This window comes from Balearica regulorum, chromosome 1, assembly GCF_011004875.1.
Source record: "Balearica regulorum gibbericeps isolate bBalReg1 chromosome 1, bBalReg1.pri, whole genome shotgun sequence".
Taxonomy (NCBI): domain Eukaryota; kingdom Metazoa; phylum Chordata; class Aves; order Gruiformes; family Gruidae; genus Balearica; species Balearica regulorum.
In genome coordinates this window covers 41,213,089-41,229,378 of record NC_046184.1, presented here as the reverse complement: position 1 = coordinate 41,229,378, position 16,290 = coordinate 41,213,089, and the positions used below count along the sequence as shown (strand labels likewise).

The 16,290-nt window shown below is 37.9% G+C and overlaps 1 protein-coding gene across 2 annotated transcripts in view; it reads right to left on the bottom strand.

Annotated features, from left to right (window-relative positions):
* Positions 1-16,290, bottom strand: part of TRHDE (thyrotropin releasing hormone degrading enzyme) — a 224,835-nt gene that overhangs the window by 24,841 nt on the left and 183,704 nt on the right. For both annotated transcript variants that reach the window (XM_075746924.1, XM_075746933.1), the window contains 3 exons: positions 7,334-7,481; positions 5,076-5,173; positions 4,528-4,635 (listed from right to left, as the gene is read on the bottom strand). In XM_075746924.1, coding sequence (XP_075603039.1) covers positions 4,528-4,635; positions 5,076-5,173; positions 7,334-7,481 — 354 coding nt within the window. The remainder of the gene's footprint in view (positions 1-4,527; positions 4,636-5,075; positions 5,174-7,333; positions 7,482-16,290) is intronic.

Genomic DNA, 16,290 nt, shown 5'->3' with positions numbered 1-16,290 from the left:
TTTAGCAATTGCAAGGATTAAAATATTGTATAATTCCTAGACTGGTACAACCAGATGTCTCCCTATAGGCTCTTCTACACGTGATGTTATGTGTTTGGTTTGCTCCTTGTAGAGCCAAACTTCTTTTTCAGAGTTGCGTTCCTTGTTTTGGCATCATGTTTTGCCCTGCAAAAGTGGTAGTGAGCAATACCACCTAAAGCCCTTTCTATACTGAGTAATCTGGTATTTCAGGTACTCAAGCCTCTCTCCCTCAGATATATGCTCTCATCTTTAGGCTGGAGAGCTCTATTATTTGTCTTGCTAATGAAGTAAATCCCAGTGGCTGAGCTTCAACTGGAGAAGGAAAGTGTGTTGCAGTGTCTTAATTCTGTCCCAAACACCTCACAGATCATCAGGGTGGTCTTCTGCATGTGGCAGATGCAGGGCTGAGGCACTAAACTGAAGCTCTACCACAAGCTCAGAGCTACTGTTTAAAAGGGGATTGAGGAGCTGCTTCTCTGCCAGCTGTGTTTGAAAAGAAAAGGAGCAGACCTCTTCCTGCTTTAGTGACACTTTTGAAAGGCATCTTTTGCAAGGACCCCTAACTCTATGATCACCATTTACATATTCATTTGATCTAGGTATCTTTCTCCTGCAGTGCTGGACCATAAGAGGGCCCACCCTCTCTTCACAGTCTCATGTTAAGAGGCTCTTCACTCAGCACAGTGGCTGCCACCAACTTCATTTAGAGGTTCCCAAATCCCCTTGTAGGAAGTGTAACTCCAAGTGTCTGATTCTGCCCTGTGAGCCAGGTATCTAAAAGTGAAGCACTGCAACACCTAAGTCACTTTAGAAATTCAGGCCTTCAAGGCTCTCACCTGACTTCCACTTTCATGCATGGAGGCTAATGTTGCAGATCACATGTATGGGGTTTTTTTTACTAATTCCCTAAGAAAATTTGCAGTGCTACAGTTGGAAATCTAATGGCTTTTTTCACATACTGCTGGAAACACAAAGAGGACCTCTGGATTTGTGCTACGAATGACCATTATTTTACTTGGTGAACAGTGGCAAGTTATTTGCACAGTAAAGAACATGTAATTACAAACAGTAACCAATTATTATGATTATTTCAATCCCCTACAGTGAAGAGTAGATGGTAATTAATTTCTGGACCTACCAGACTAAATATAATTAAGTAGAAACCACAGCAACTGTAGGCATATGCTGGTAAAACAGAGTTAGATGTTACTGTATTTGTTTATTACCCAACACTTTATCCATAATTAAATACTACAAGTAAAACAGACTTCTAAAAAGCCGTAGACTAAAAACATGGCTAAAAAGTTCTGAATTTTAGCATTTGTACAGTATTATTAATTGCACATTCTCTGTTATGCTTATTCGAACTTTAACTGCAGTAACTGCCAGGGAATCAAAAAACTTTCTTTACATGATTTACAGCCTGTGTATTTTTGTGGTATTTAATATCACAGCTTAATTTAATATTATCCTAATTTTGTATAGATTAGAATCTTGGGGACACAAACCGAATTCCCTAGTCTCATTTTGGGGTCTACTGCTTTAAAGAATTTGTGTTCTTTCCAACATGAACTGCTTTTAAATTAGCTCATTGTATGAAATATCTCGTCTTCCAGAATAAGGTTTTTAGTAGGGGATGGGTGGAAAGGTTGCAAATTAGCCTTTATTTTTACTCTCATAGTCTAACTCAAATTATACCTGTATATAAAAATATCTCAGCTCTCTGGAACTCTATCTTCATGTTCTGGCTATGCAAAACCCACTAAGACCAGGCTTTCTGCAACACATCAGTCAACGTCTTTGTTCTGTTTCAGAAGAGGGAAGGGCATCTACAAGAACTTTTACAGTAGTTTTCAGCAGATACAACTTTACCCATTGTTGATAAGGAATGGAACAGGCAAGGATACATATAGTCGCTGTACCTGTCACTGGCTTTCCTCACCAGGAGTTGTCAGAGAAGTCTGGAGAAAGATGAGCAGCATGAGTTTCCCCTTCTTTGTGAGGGAACAAGCACTGAGGGATTCCTACAGATTCTGAGGTGGCTGTTTGCAGCAAATTGACAAACAGCTGTTAAGGGCATCAAACTGAGCAAAACACTTGAATTATGAGAAAGAATACAAAATGGTGCCTGTTGGATGTGCTCTCCACATGTACCTTGCACTTATCTGCTTGCCCTTTGCACTTGAGCAAGCTATTGTCTCTGGAGTGCTAAAAGAGGCAGAGGTATGACTCAAACACAATGTTAATTAAATTCTCCTTGTAGAATCATCATCATTTTCTTGGTGGAGAAGCAGGGAAAACAGCCCCTGCTTTATTTTCAGGTTTCAATCTGAGTTGGTTTAAACTAAGAAAAGGTGATATGGAGTACCTCTCATGCAGCAGGAATCTGAACTTTCCTGAGAGAACATTGACAGACCTCTACAAACATTGTTACTGTGAAACACAAGCTAATTTTATGCCTACCGAGCTGCTATTACTAGTAGCCTTTGCAATGTCTTTTCAATGTAAGTAGATATGAGTCTGCTCATATTACATTCAGTATATGAGACTGCTCTGAGAATAGCAACTGGTAAATTCTGAGGTGGGAAACTGAACAAATCCTATAATCTTAAGAAATAAATAAAAACATGTCTCTGCCTTCTTTGCAAGTTGTGCCCCTATTTATCAGCTGACCATCAATCTGTATTCTGCAATTACATTATTTCTAGCAGCTGTTTCTCAAAACCATACAGTTCCTTTGGAGAAATGCACTGCTTTAACTTAGTAGCTATTCTCTTCCTCTGCCCTGCTGTGATGCTTTTACCATAATACTCATCATATGCTGGCAGCCACAATCTTGTGCTCGCAAGAATGGCCCCACAGAAAGGCTAAGATGAATCTTCAGATGGCTCCTTAAATTTATTCCTTTCCTCTATTGCTACTGTTAGTAAAGCAATAAGCTTTTTTTTTCCCCTGATGCCTCCTTCAATCCTGTTGGAAAGGATGAAGACACAGGGTAGGAGAGAGCTTTGCAGGGTGACTGCTTTTTAACACTGAATAATGTACTGCTGTGCATGCTAATAGATGGTGCTAGGTTTGATTAACTAATTTTGCAAATGAATATCTAAGTAAATTACTTTTGCAGATTGTTTCCAATGATTCTTTCTCTTTAATCTCCTCTTTGAATAGTTTCATACTGATTGTTGCTGCTGACAATAAGAATTCATATAAAACCCTGGGCTATATATTTCATAGTAAATATATCTGCGATCATCTTACACAAGAACCACCCCCACACACACATCTTATTTAAAGGTACATAGTCATAGTTTCAAGATAATTTTTTTCGGAAGTGTCGAAGTCATGTAAGAATGCAATTTCCATTAATGCTCAGTTCATGTCTGGTTTTAAAAGACACTCAGGTACTTATGTAAGTGGGTATGCCTGTAAAGGATTTTCAAAGATTACAAGACAGACAGACATATTTCAATTGTAAACAAACACCTGATTGGTACAAGATGTCTTTGAAAAGTCCTGCATGCTTATATGTATATAGACATCTGATCCTTTTGCAGAGCTCATACAAGATTGGGCCTAACAATGTAAGACTTTTTCTCTTTTTCTTTGTTACTCGAAAGTAAAATGTTTTCCTTTAAACCAAAATATCATGCGATGTACTTATGCAAATAATTCTACACCCACGTTCCACATAACCACAAAATCCATCTTTCTTTCTCAAGAAGTCATGGTCTTAACCTATACTCTGTACTTATCTCATTGTACGTAGATCACTACATACCTAAATGTTTGTATTTTCAGTAATTAAACATTTCTTAGATGCTTGCCTTTAAAAAATAAGCTTCACACACCATCCACGGCCTGTGTTCCCTTGTCTCAGCTGAATAAACCTGCGCCTGGACAGCCTAACTTACATAGTTGCTATCAAACCACTACAGTGCTGCTAACGCTCAACACATCACCTATCATACTATCCCCCCTCTGAAACCTTACATGTATCCCTGTATCACATTAATTTCCAAGTCTTCACCCTTAAGTACTTCATAACATTTCCCTCAACTACATTGTTTCATCTCCTTTTTTACCTCTCAGTCCTTCTGCCTCTAACCTCTCTCACTCCTTTAATCACTTAGCACCTTCTGCCCTCTTGCCTCGACACAGGCTCCGTGTTTGTCTGTCAATGAGCTGTTCACTCTTCTTTCTTCTTTTAAACCCCTCCTTAAAACCCATCTTCTTGCCTTCCAGCATGTAATTACCTGACAGTAATTTATCAGGAGCGGGCAGAGGCAACACGGGTGTCCCCTCCACCCACTCATACATGCAAAGTTAAATAATTCATTCTGAAGCCCCACAGACATTTTTAAATATCAGCCAGCGACCTCTGCTTCCTGCAACACCACTCTGCAAAACGGGGCACTGCGGATGGGGGCAGGCAGGAGAGGAAGAGCATGCCGGCTGTACTGCCACTGAGTAGGAGAAATGGGAAATACACATTTCAGTTCCACCTACCGGTTCCTATTGCTAGAAATCCAATCCGAGATTAACGTTGCAGCCTGCTGGTGACAGTGTTTGTTACCGAAGCTGCAAGCCAACATGATGACTTCCCGACGCAACTCTCTGTCCAAATTCAAGAATAAATAAGGCTGCATTAATGAATGTGTTTGAATGTTTACTAAAAGTTATTTCTTATAACAGTGGCAGGAACTGATAGTTGGGCAACATATCAGAGATAATCCAGCTATACAAATCTCACTGTCAACTTCATGCCTACAGCTGCTGCAACACGTAAAGAAAGGTTGTGGACCAAAACCAGTCCCCATTTATACTTATGCACTCTTCCCAACCTCTGTGGTCACACGAGTCCAAGTTCTTAAATATCCAGTGCAGTCAAATTTTAAATTAAGGCTTAGGAAATCATGTTCTCCAAACTCAGTAAAGAGGAATTAATCTCACAGCATCTTGCTCCTCTCTCTCTAACCCTAAACCAAATTTTAGGAGAGTGCATTATTACAACTATATCCTGCAAACATTAATAATAAAAAAAAAAATAGCAGTACTCATGTTGGTAGGATGCTTGAACAAGCGATTTGTTTAAATTATTCATTGGCCATCCAAGCTTGAGATACATTGATGCAACTTGTCTTAAAATATACTCCTGAGGGGGAAAAGAAAAATATATTCAGTGTTAACATTTATTTCTTATTTGAAATTGAAATACTATTGACTATTGAGTTTTTGTCTCTCTTTTTTACCCTCAAATAATGTCCTACTTCCCAAAGATTTTTATTTGCATTTAGCAAAGCAACATGCCCACATATAATCCTCACTCACAGCTATAGTGAGAAGTAATCTATAGAACATCTATTTGATTAGATGCCTAGGATAAGGCAATTTATTGTTATACACCTCATCAATTCAAGAAGAGTTTCTTACACGCTGTTTTGAACTCACAATACACGGCTGAAAAGTTGCAAGAGTGTGAACAGCTTAATTTCTACTCTATGGCCAATCTCGACTACACCGTGCATGTTCACTTTTAAAAGAATATTGTTTTAATATCCATAGCCATGGCAAAAAAGTCACATAAGTACAGTCAATTGAGTTCAGGATACCGACCAATGTGGCTGCAAATGAGCTTTGTACATTTAATGACACTATGGTTTAAGTTTAGGTTCTTGGTGTGCTTAAAGAACAAAACAAGCCCAAGATGTATTTTAGCTTACTTATAGTTTTTACACAGGAGACATATTTACATATTCTGGCCAGTTGTGAAGAAAACCACTGTCATTGTGTTCAGCATAATCTTTTGCCAGAGGAATTTGCCAATTTGAAAAAGAGAACTGAGATATAAAGAACTGCAGAGGAGAGCATCTATTTTATTATTGTGGATGCATTGGCATGTATATATGATGTCAACACAAAAGGAGATTCATAGTGCAGCTTTCTCTAGCAGATATGTTATTCTGTGACTAAAAAGACTTTTTATTTCTTCTCCTATCACCTCTGCTTTCAAAGCTCTCATCAGTAGTGATAAAACACAACCCAGCCGTGAATTTTACAGGTTTTATTTATTAAAATTGTGTTCGCTTTACACAGCCATGTTTAAAAGTGAAATAGCAATGGCAGACTTGTAAGAATTCTTCTGTGCAGTTAACAAGAGACTAAAAATGCAAGTTATTTCCATATCATTTTATATTATGGCTCTGGTTTGAATGGAGGCCCACACTGTAAGTTCATAGAAAAAGAATCTTAATGTGGCTTTATTAATCTGTAGTATATGTTCTACAAAAATAATTTTCCATGTCAGCAGGTATCTCTGTGTATGTATATATATATTTTTTATATATATATATATATATATATGGACTTCTACATACATACAGCCATCTAGCCACCTCTAGCTTCCTGCTTTCTGAGCATGTGTGTCCCTGGACAAACACACAAGCAAATACTCGTTTAAGAAGTAAAAAGCACCTTTAAGCATTTCAGGCTTTAAAGAATTCCTTCATTTGAAGGCTTTACAAAATTACATAAAATTACAGTGTGTTGGCCATTGAAAATACTTAGACTACATAAAATTCATAGTGAATAAAAAAACCCCAAGAGTTTATAATTGTCCCTGGCTTCAATCAAATCCTGTGTACTTAATCAAACATGCTTTAGCATAGCTAGAATTTTTTTTTTTTTTAATTTCAGGTAAAATGTTAAAATGTTTGTCATGTCTATCTTAATTATCTACTCCTAGCAGTTACTGCTGTCCCTTCGGACCCAATTATGAATGGGCTTTTGATTCAATGGTGATCTAATCCTTGTTAATTAAGGTAACTAACTGCATTGAATTCACCATGGCTTTTGGATGAAATGACGACTACAAATCTTTACTTCAGTTGCATGCATCCTGTTCAGTTGTGCCTGCATCTGGTGTCCTTGCTGAGTTTGGGCATCAATCTAAATATTGCCATGGGGCTCCTCAAAAGAGAAAATCTGGAAATAGATTACTCTGGCTCTTTTAAGTGAAATATTTTATTTGCCATAATATTTTATAGGAGGGATAATTGCCTTTCCTTTGACTAATCATATATGCCTCAAACAACAGTTATCACTGTTCAAATGCAAATGAACCAAACCTTGACAATTGCTATGTTTAAATAAAGAATAATTAGGAAGAAAGCTAATATCCCTAGGTCATTTACAGTATCTGACTGGGGAATACTTCAACTCTTGGCTAGGAAAGGAGAGAGAGTGAAAGAAGGTGGGGAGGGGGGGACACAGGGATGACACAGAGAGAAAGAGAGCAAGAGACTGTATTTCTTACATTGAAGATGTTGTAGTTTTCTGTGCGGTCCAGCAATTTATCTAGAGGATAAAGAGCTCGGCTGGCAGCATGCCAAGGCAGAAAATCCTTCTCCTCTGAAAGATATCTGATAATCTCCAAAGGAATATTCTGAGGCAAATAACCAGCTCTGCAAAATAAAAGAAGTTAGTATTAAATTGTTTTTGCAGAAGATACATGATGAGGCAAAAATGACTTCTTTTTTTCCAAATGAAATTAAAAGGCAGAAAAACATAATAAACTCATCACATTATAATGACATAACAGTCAACCTTCTAAAAAACCAGCAGCTCAAAGTCACTCCCAACACATGTGCAAGCATACTTACTGGATGAAGGAAGGCATGAAGACAGATGAAAGAAAACTAGACAAGCTATACCTACGTTTTATGGATTCCTGTGGCTATAAAAGACATGAACAATGAAGTAACTGACTTTAATTGAAAAAAAAAAAAAAAAAGAAGGTGCTGCTTTGCTGATTTGCAAGATAGAAAGCTGTCTGCCTAAAATCAACAACCCAAGGCATTTTGCTTCAGAGAACATTTCTACTGGCCATGGGCAATTGGGAAGATCTAATGGAGAAAAAGCATCCTTTAGTTTCACAGTTCTCCTCCCCACTTTTTCCTCTCTCTCCTTTAGAGCTGCCTTGTCTTCTATCCACCTTAAGCCATTTTGGAATGAATGACTTTATCAAACTGAAGTGGCATTCAGTGACATCACTGGTTAAGGATGTTTCACTGCCTTCCACATAAACTATGTTTTTTTCAGGTGTTTATAAATCAATCAGCTAGAATTTTGCCCCATTTTTTTTACAGTCATAAAGGACCTCTCCCTGCAAGGGAAAGAGTTTAACAGGGTTTCAGAAATCTTTATTATTTTTTTTTTAAATGAATAGCTTTAAAATACAGATACAAGCATTTCAAAGCTGCTTTTTAAAACTGAGTACAGGAAACATCAAGCTTTAGGATTTGCACTAATTTTCATTTTCAGAACAGCATTTTTTCTTAACTATCTAGACTGCAGAAACAAAGCGTAACCCTGTGGGTGTGAACTTTCCAGAAACACAGAGGTCTATTCTTCTCCTGATGCATGTGGTTAAATCCCAAAGGAGTTCTCTACCTGCCTAGAGAGGTGATAATGATTCTGCTTTCATTAAACACTTAAAATCATCAAGTTGGATTCCACAAGCTTCAAGTTAACATAGGCTACAGTATGATATCTCTTCATAGACTATTTCTCCTCCTTGTTGGTTGTGAGTGTTCCCCTTAATTTCCACCACTGTCTGGTGAAGAGATGCATGCATATAGCAAACAAAAAAAATTATGCGGATTATTATGGAAATGAACCAACACATACATGTTGATATAATTGTTGATCTCAGTTGTACCAGCATATAAAAACTACTTTATCTAAAATATTTGAAATAGATTGTTCTTTTTGGTACAGTCCAAAACCATAGTTTCCTTGCAAGGTGCACCACATCCATGCAAGCCATTGTTTTTCTATACTCTCTATTGGAAGAATTACACCCTCTTCCCTTCATGTTCTCGGGAAAGAAGTGAGTTCATGTAGCAGCTCTCAAAAGTATTTATCCCATGTCTTTATGATGACTCACTCTCCAGTCTGCTTCATGTCATCTTTGTCCACATTTTGTCAGCAAGGCTCTGCTCTCAATTCCAGTTACAGCACATAGTCAAGCAAGAAAACCAGGATCACTTGGGGAGCTCACTGTGGCACTCAGGAAATGACCAGATATGAAATGAGAATGGTGGTGCTCTTAGAGTGGGTGGCAGACAGAGTTCAATGCATCTGAAGACAGAGAAAGTAAGCTAACTATAAATTACTCCATTTTGTAGGTCTTTCTTATTTCTGAAGAAGAATATCATCGAGTTCTAGGTCGTAATACTTTGTAAAGATGTGCAACCATAATTAAAGGAGCCAGAAGCAAGCCGGGTTGACTTCAGTTAAAAATCTTGGAGATAATGTTAGCAAAGAGGTAAACTAGCTTGAAGTTGCCTAGATGTAATTAGTTCCTAATGGGATTTGTGATTATTGTTACTGATAATTTGATTGACATGAGAAAGTGTGGAATAAGGAACAAGAGGAATAGCTCTAGGAAACACGCTGCTTAAGGAATAAACAGACGAATGTTTATTATGGCTGCACTAATGGACATTTAGGATCATGCTTCTGAAATTAATTCTCTCTATGCTAAGCGCAAAAGGGAAATCATCACTGCAGAACAAACAGATTATTTCTTTCTAAGCTTAACTTCTTCCTAAAGACACGTAAGAAGTGAACTCAAGAGAGATCTATCACTTATTTCTGAGCTTTCGGCCTTCCTAATCAGTTTCAAAATAATGATTCTTAGCAGATGATACTCATGCTGTTCACAACAGAAACCGTTACTATTACCATTCATTGCTTCTAACTTCCAAATTTTTCAGCCTATTCAGTTCTGTCTGCCTTTCCCCCATTCCCCGTTTCTTAATGTTTCCCTAAGGGTATATTCCTTCTCACAAAACCAGATTATGGTAAAGTCTGAGTTTTTCCTGTGTATTCCTGAACTTCCTTCTCTTTCTGATTATAACCCTTGAAGAGCTTATGCACAGTATCATCAAAATCAAGCCCCCACATCAACAGAATCAGTCCTGAGAGCAGGAACAGGGATGAGGGGAGGTCCTTGTGGATGACATTATTATATAAATGACAACAAATTCACCACTTCAGATCATGATTTTGAGGGAAAGTGGTTATAGCTGCTCCGATCAATGTTAAACTGTCTGTCAGCACATGTTGGGCAGATGTGCTTTAAGTACAGCTGCTAGGCTGGACCTCTGAGGGAACTTGAGCAGAGATATATCTAAAATCCTCTTGCAGAGGCATTTAAGATAGAAGCACTTTCCTGGAGAAAACAAGTGTTTCAGGAACTTTGCCTTGGCAGAATGTTCTATATATTCTACACTATTTTATTATATGGATGCCTACAGAAAACCATGATAGCCCTATTCTTTCACCCTCAGCCACTGAGCCATGTTTATGAACCTCTTATCCAAATACACTGCACTCCCAGACTATTTGCCATTAAACAGTTTCTGTCAAGAGGCAGTGATGAATACATTCATCGGTTTCCCTTTCTGTGCAAAATGTGGTGTATAACGTATATGTTATAAAATATTAAATGCATACCACAGTCTGAAAAGCTTGAGGAATATTTCAATTAACAAAAAAAGGAAAGAGTTTGATAGCAGTAATGCCAAATAATAAGGTTGCTAATTTTTGGCATTCATAGGTGAGAAAACAATGTATAAGGAGAAGCTCTTATCCTAAACCATAAAAAAGATAAACCATGAACCATAAAACCACATACAGATAAAGTCCTAAAATCCAGACCACAGATCTAGAGGCTGTGTGAATTGTCCTGGGAGGCAGCATGACTGTCATGACAACCAGGTCAGCAGAAGACAGAAACTAGCCAAAGTAGTCTGGCTGTGTGGTGAAGTATGCTCTAGTATCCTGCACCTTCACAAAGCACAGCAGCTGGTTTCTTAAGCTTTGTATTTTAGTACAATCGTATTCTTTTACTTTACACTGAAAGCTTGTCCAGCACTAAGACTGATTTCAAGACTCCTGTTTCCCAGGGGATACTGCATCCAGTGAGGTGTACCGGCTCACTCGAACAGTGGCAAACTGAGTCACCAGTCAAGGAGTGCTGGCGTGCTTCTAGGACTCTCCTCCACGAGCCTGGGGAAACTAGGTTCAAAGATGGTTACACAGGATCTGGTCAGCAAAAGCAAAATTTTTGCATCCAGTAAAGTAGGAAGGAATGGTCAAAGACTCAGGAGTGTCACAGGACTTGTGACAGACACCACCAGCTGGTGACAACCGCTAATCGAAATAATTTGTGTCATTTACGGAGCAGGATAATAAGCAAGATGAGGGAAGAAGGCAGAACAAAGAATGAGTTCTGAATATCTCTGTAAACTCTGATGGAAAAACACAGACCTGCAGAAATGTTAAACAGGAATGTTTAACAATTATCATTACAATAATAAGTAACAGTAGCAACCTTCCCATCAGAGGGAAAAATGTAAAATAATTTCCCTGTCATATAATTGTCAGGTAATATTTATTCAAAGGCACTATAGACTGTAACATAAGTTAAGTACATACTCTACACATGCAGCTTGATTTATCACTCTCTCTTCCAACAATGTCACTGGAACGTCGGTGACAGAAATCCTTATTTTTCTTGTGTCTTTTTAGCCATCAATCATATTGCTATCCTTAAAGTCCACCAAAAGTACAATCAGATATTGCCTGCCAAAGTCCAAATGCACGACAGCCAGCGCTGAGACAAGATTCTTTTACAGCTTAGCCATCTCGGAGGAAAATTGAAATATTGTCTGTCACTTGAGGAATAACTGATTACGGGCTATACTGAAATCAGGTAACAAACATAAACACCACAGAAATACTCTGATGTCCAATCTTATGTCTGGCCCGAAACAGTCACACTCTTTCTCCAGGTATGTCTCCAAGAGCCACATGAGAATCTTACCAAGCACATATCTACAACCAAAAATATTCTGCAGAGGAATACGGGGTAGTCTTGGCAAGTATCGTAACAGATAAAATAATCAAATCAAACAGTGTTGATTCATAAACAGTAGCTGAACTGCATGTTCATACTGATGTTCAGGTTAAGCATTTCTCAAGTGCAGGTTAAAAAGTTTACAAAACTTCACCTATAGCATCTGAAATGAAAAGGCTGGAAGCCATGTTAAGAACTCATCTAGTCTCTCCCCTACCCAAAGCAGATTCATACCAAGACCATTCCTGACAGAAATTTGTCTAGTTTTGTTTATATAGACCTCTAGTGATGGATATCCTAGCAGCACTAGAATTTCAGTACTCCTCAGAGGCATGATAATATTATAACTCTGGTCTTTTGCCCTGTAAATATTCACAGAAGACTACTAACACATCCATTTCCTGTCCTAAAAGTACCTGTTCTTGATGTAGCTTCAGTATAAACTACAAAAAGCAGGGGTCCCTCTTTACTGTATTCTAGATTAGAGGGATTTGCTTGACATCACTGGTCACACAGAAAGGAGCCTAGACTTAAAAAAGAGCCTCTACAAGCCATTTCTTAGCTAGCCTTCTCCATACTGAGTCATTTAAAAAACATGAGTACAAACCCAAAATTTAACCAAAAAGATCACATTTGAGACGCTTTGTTGTTTTATCACTCTTTATATAATTGTTCTTCTCCTTGAGTTTATCAGCGTGTCAATCATTCCGTAGCCACTGTTACACATAAAAACTTTAGCATGTGTTAGAAACATGGCATCACATGAAGTTTGTCTTATCATCTGTGTTCCTAATTTCACAGTTGCCTGCTGAACTAAAGTGGAGAACAGGAGAACAGGAACACAGACTAGCAAAAAGATCTGGTATAGTTAGTAGACAAGTTACCTCTAGACAAACATCCCGGTCCAGCAGGTTTTTCATGCCTAAAGAGGCTGCTGACAAACTGTGGTTAAAAGGTGATATCCCATTTTTATGACAAGGGCAGAGGTGCAAAAAGACGTTTCAAAAGTTAACATATATAGTAAGTGGCTTAAGACATTATATAATATCATAAGCACCAACCCTTAGCAAGGTACTATCCTACTTACACTGAAGAAATTGCTAGGGTGGCCATTGCTACCGAGAAAAGAGGCAATGGACAGGAAAAGAAAGTACTGAACATGGTAATGAAATATCCCTCACAAAGCATTCCCACTAAAAATCTCATAGCAATCAAAAATAATCTTTAAATTACATGAGTTTTTAATGAGTCAGATAAAAGTAGGAGATCTAGATGATATTATGAAACATCAGTGTGTATTCAGCTGCATTCTGACCTTGATTTGTTCTTTACACTGAGCCGCTGAACTTATGGACAGATCCCAGCACATTCATTTTCCCCTTAGGGACAAAGTACCAAATGGTAGTGTAATTGCCAAGGGAAAATTATTACTCTGTTCTGAATTATTTCTATCATAAATCCAGCACCAGTCAAACAGACTCTGTCACAAAACCGACAGGGTTGCCGTACAGCGATGAGAGTCCCACACACAAGTGCGCCATAAATCCCTTAGTCCCACCACCCAACAAAGTCATTATAAGTCATGTGTTTAAATCAAAATTAGAAAATCCAAGCTGGCAGCAAACTGGTCTGCATTGTTGAAACAATGGAAATGAGGTGATTTACTTGCTGCTGGTTTAAAACTCATCCTGCATCGTCTGTTTCTTATGAAATATGTAAAACACGACTAGCTTTTTGTCTGGATAATTTTGAAGGGGGAAAACACAGCTCTTCAGAACATAGATGTTCTGAACTCAGATTAATTTCAGTTCTGTTTCTGTGCATGTGCAATATATGAATAATTAGCCCCATAAAGGGACAGTTTAAAATAAGTTAGGATTCTTATTCATTGATTCATTCTCTTAAAGTCGAGTGTGTGGATTAGAATAATTCACAGAGAAACTGGTGCCAATGAACATTCACACTTAACTATATTTGGCTTTTTCTAACCTTATTCATTTCTTCTGGCTGTACCAAGGACTGGTGCCCCTACTGATGTATTCAGGATATTCTTTCCCACAGTTCTTTAACAGCAGTTCTTTGGCAGCTGAGTAAAAACAGGTAAGTTGAAACCTGACACGTAAAAAAGGCTTTGAGCAAGGCAACCCGTGCAACAGGGAAACTAACAACTCCCGTAGTCACAGATTTCACTTTCAACTCCTGCAAGACTAGGAAGTCAAAGATTAAAAACTTATGATGACTGGCATCCATGTTCAACAAGGGAAGCTGGAAAAAGAATGTTTTCTCATAGAAAACTAATGCGCAACCTGAAAAAAGATCCTGCAATCTCCAGTATCAAAGAATGCTCTACCTCAACTTCCACTCCCAGGGTTGGGCTGACGTAGGAGCAGGTAAGGACTCTCCTTTTCTAAGACATCCAAAGGGACTTAATGGAGGCATTATAATTTGTACCAGCTAAGGATGTCCATGTAAACAGGACAGGAATGCACATCTGCTCTTTGATAACTACAATGGCAACATTTGGCTTACAAGCTCATTTTAAGTACTAAATTTAATCAGGATTCAATCTCTCCAAGATCAAAGGATTCAGAGAGTATGACACATTTAAGTGAAGCCTGCTTATTATTATGTTTTCTTACATGCAAAATATTTGAGGACTCTTCAAGTGACATTCAACTCCACACAAGAGCATTTGAAGCATCCTACAAAGAATAGTTCAAATTCAATCAGAGTATCACATGGTTTAAATTATCTTGCACAGTTTTAAACTTGCTACATAAGCAAAGGCTAATATTAATTTGAATTAATTACCTTTGTTGAAAACAGAAAAAAACCCCAAACTTAAAACCCTCCTTGTTTGTAAAAATGCAACAATTCCTTTGAACTGGAGTTCACTATTTCTCCTTTCTTATTCTTCCCCATATGAAAAAATAAATAAAAAGGAATTAAAAAAAGAGTAGTACAAGATGAAAGATCTTACTGCTGAAAATTAAGACTATGCAGTAAGTTAGGTATGTCATGTTTTCCATCATCATGAAACCGTAATTTTTGAGAAGTATGTCATTCACACACTTAAATTAACTAAAGAAATTTGAATGTATTTCAGGGGCTAATAGATGTCAATTTCAGACGGTTCAATTATTAAAAGTGTTATTTATTTTCATTCTGATGATTTTGTTGGGAAGGGTAGAATGAAACAGCCCTTCTATTCCTTAAGTTGTCAACAGGCAATGGTATATATGAGAGCATGTTTAAGCAAATTCAAAATTGAGTTTGTTTATTATTATGCATAATACTTTTTCATCTCTCTCTTTTTTCCTGTTCTAATGTTTATAATTTGCATATCAGACAGCCAAGTGAAATATGTGTTTAAAAGCCAGAAACTTCATATAGACAGCACAGAAACCTGATCTTGAAAATACACATACAATCTGAATTTTGTTTGCCAGAATACCTACAGAATTGGATATTATTTCTGTAAAAGCAATTCCCTATAAACATATTTATAATAAAATACTCTCTTAAATTCTCATAAACCCCCACCTCTTTTCTTATCTCCATTTTTACAGAGAGAAAACAGACACAAACAGTTTAAGTGATTTTACCAAGATCACCTAGGAAGTCTACAGCAGAAACAGCAGCCCAGGTTTCTCTGCTCCCTGTGTAGTGCCTTAGTCATAACACGCCCCTTCCTGTCATTTATTGCTTTATTTCAGGGTAGAGGAAAACACACTTCTAGCCAAATAGGAAGGACCTAAACTAATACAACATTGATTCCTAAGACTTCTCTTAAATTTTTCAAGCAAAGGGACCTTTGTCTACAGTTTAAATATTTGCTTTATAAAAATCACCAAATGAAGAAAAAAAAAAGCTTGAAAGCGTAATGTGGACTTTGAATTCAAAAGTCCACTCTGGCAGTATGTTCTGCCAAGCAGATAGAGCATACACTGACAAAGACCAGACCTCCTCCATACCACAATCCTGGCCAACAGGAATCGGATGAGTCCAAAAAGTAGGATCATTTCTGAGAAGCAATGGTGCAGTCAGGTCAAAACAGCAGGCAAGGTAGTCAGTAGCCTGAGGTGGCAGACTATCTTGTGTATGCTGATGAGGCACCGGCATTGTCCTTTCTAGCTAGAAAAGCTGGTTCTTGTCTTTTATTCATATACCCACTGTTGACATTGGGAAAGGACAGGGTGTTTAGAGCACCTCCAGCCTCTCAGGGTGGCTCATTGCTGCTGCCTTGACCAAGGTAGCAACAGGGTCTCTTGCTCTCCATACTAGTCCTGCCAGACCCTCAGAAAGAAAAGTAATGGGGTTCTGGAATAAAGGTAAGAAGGAAAAAA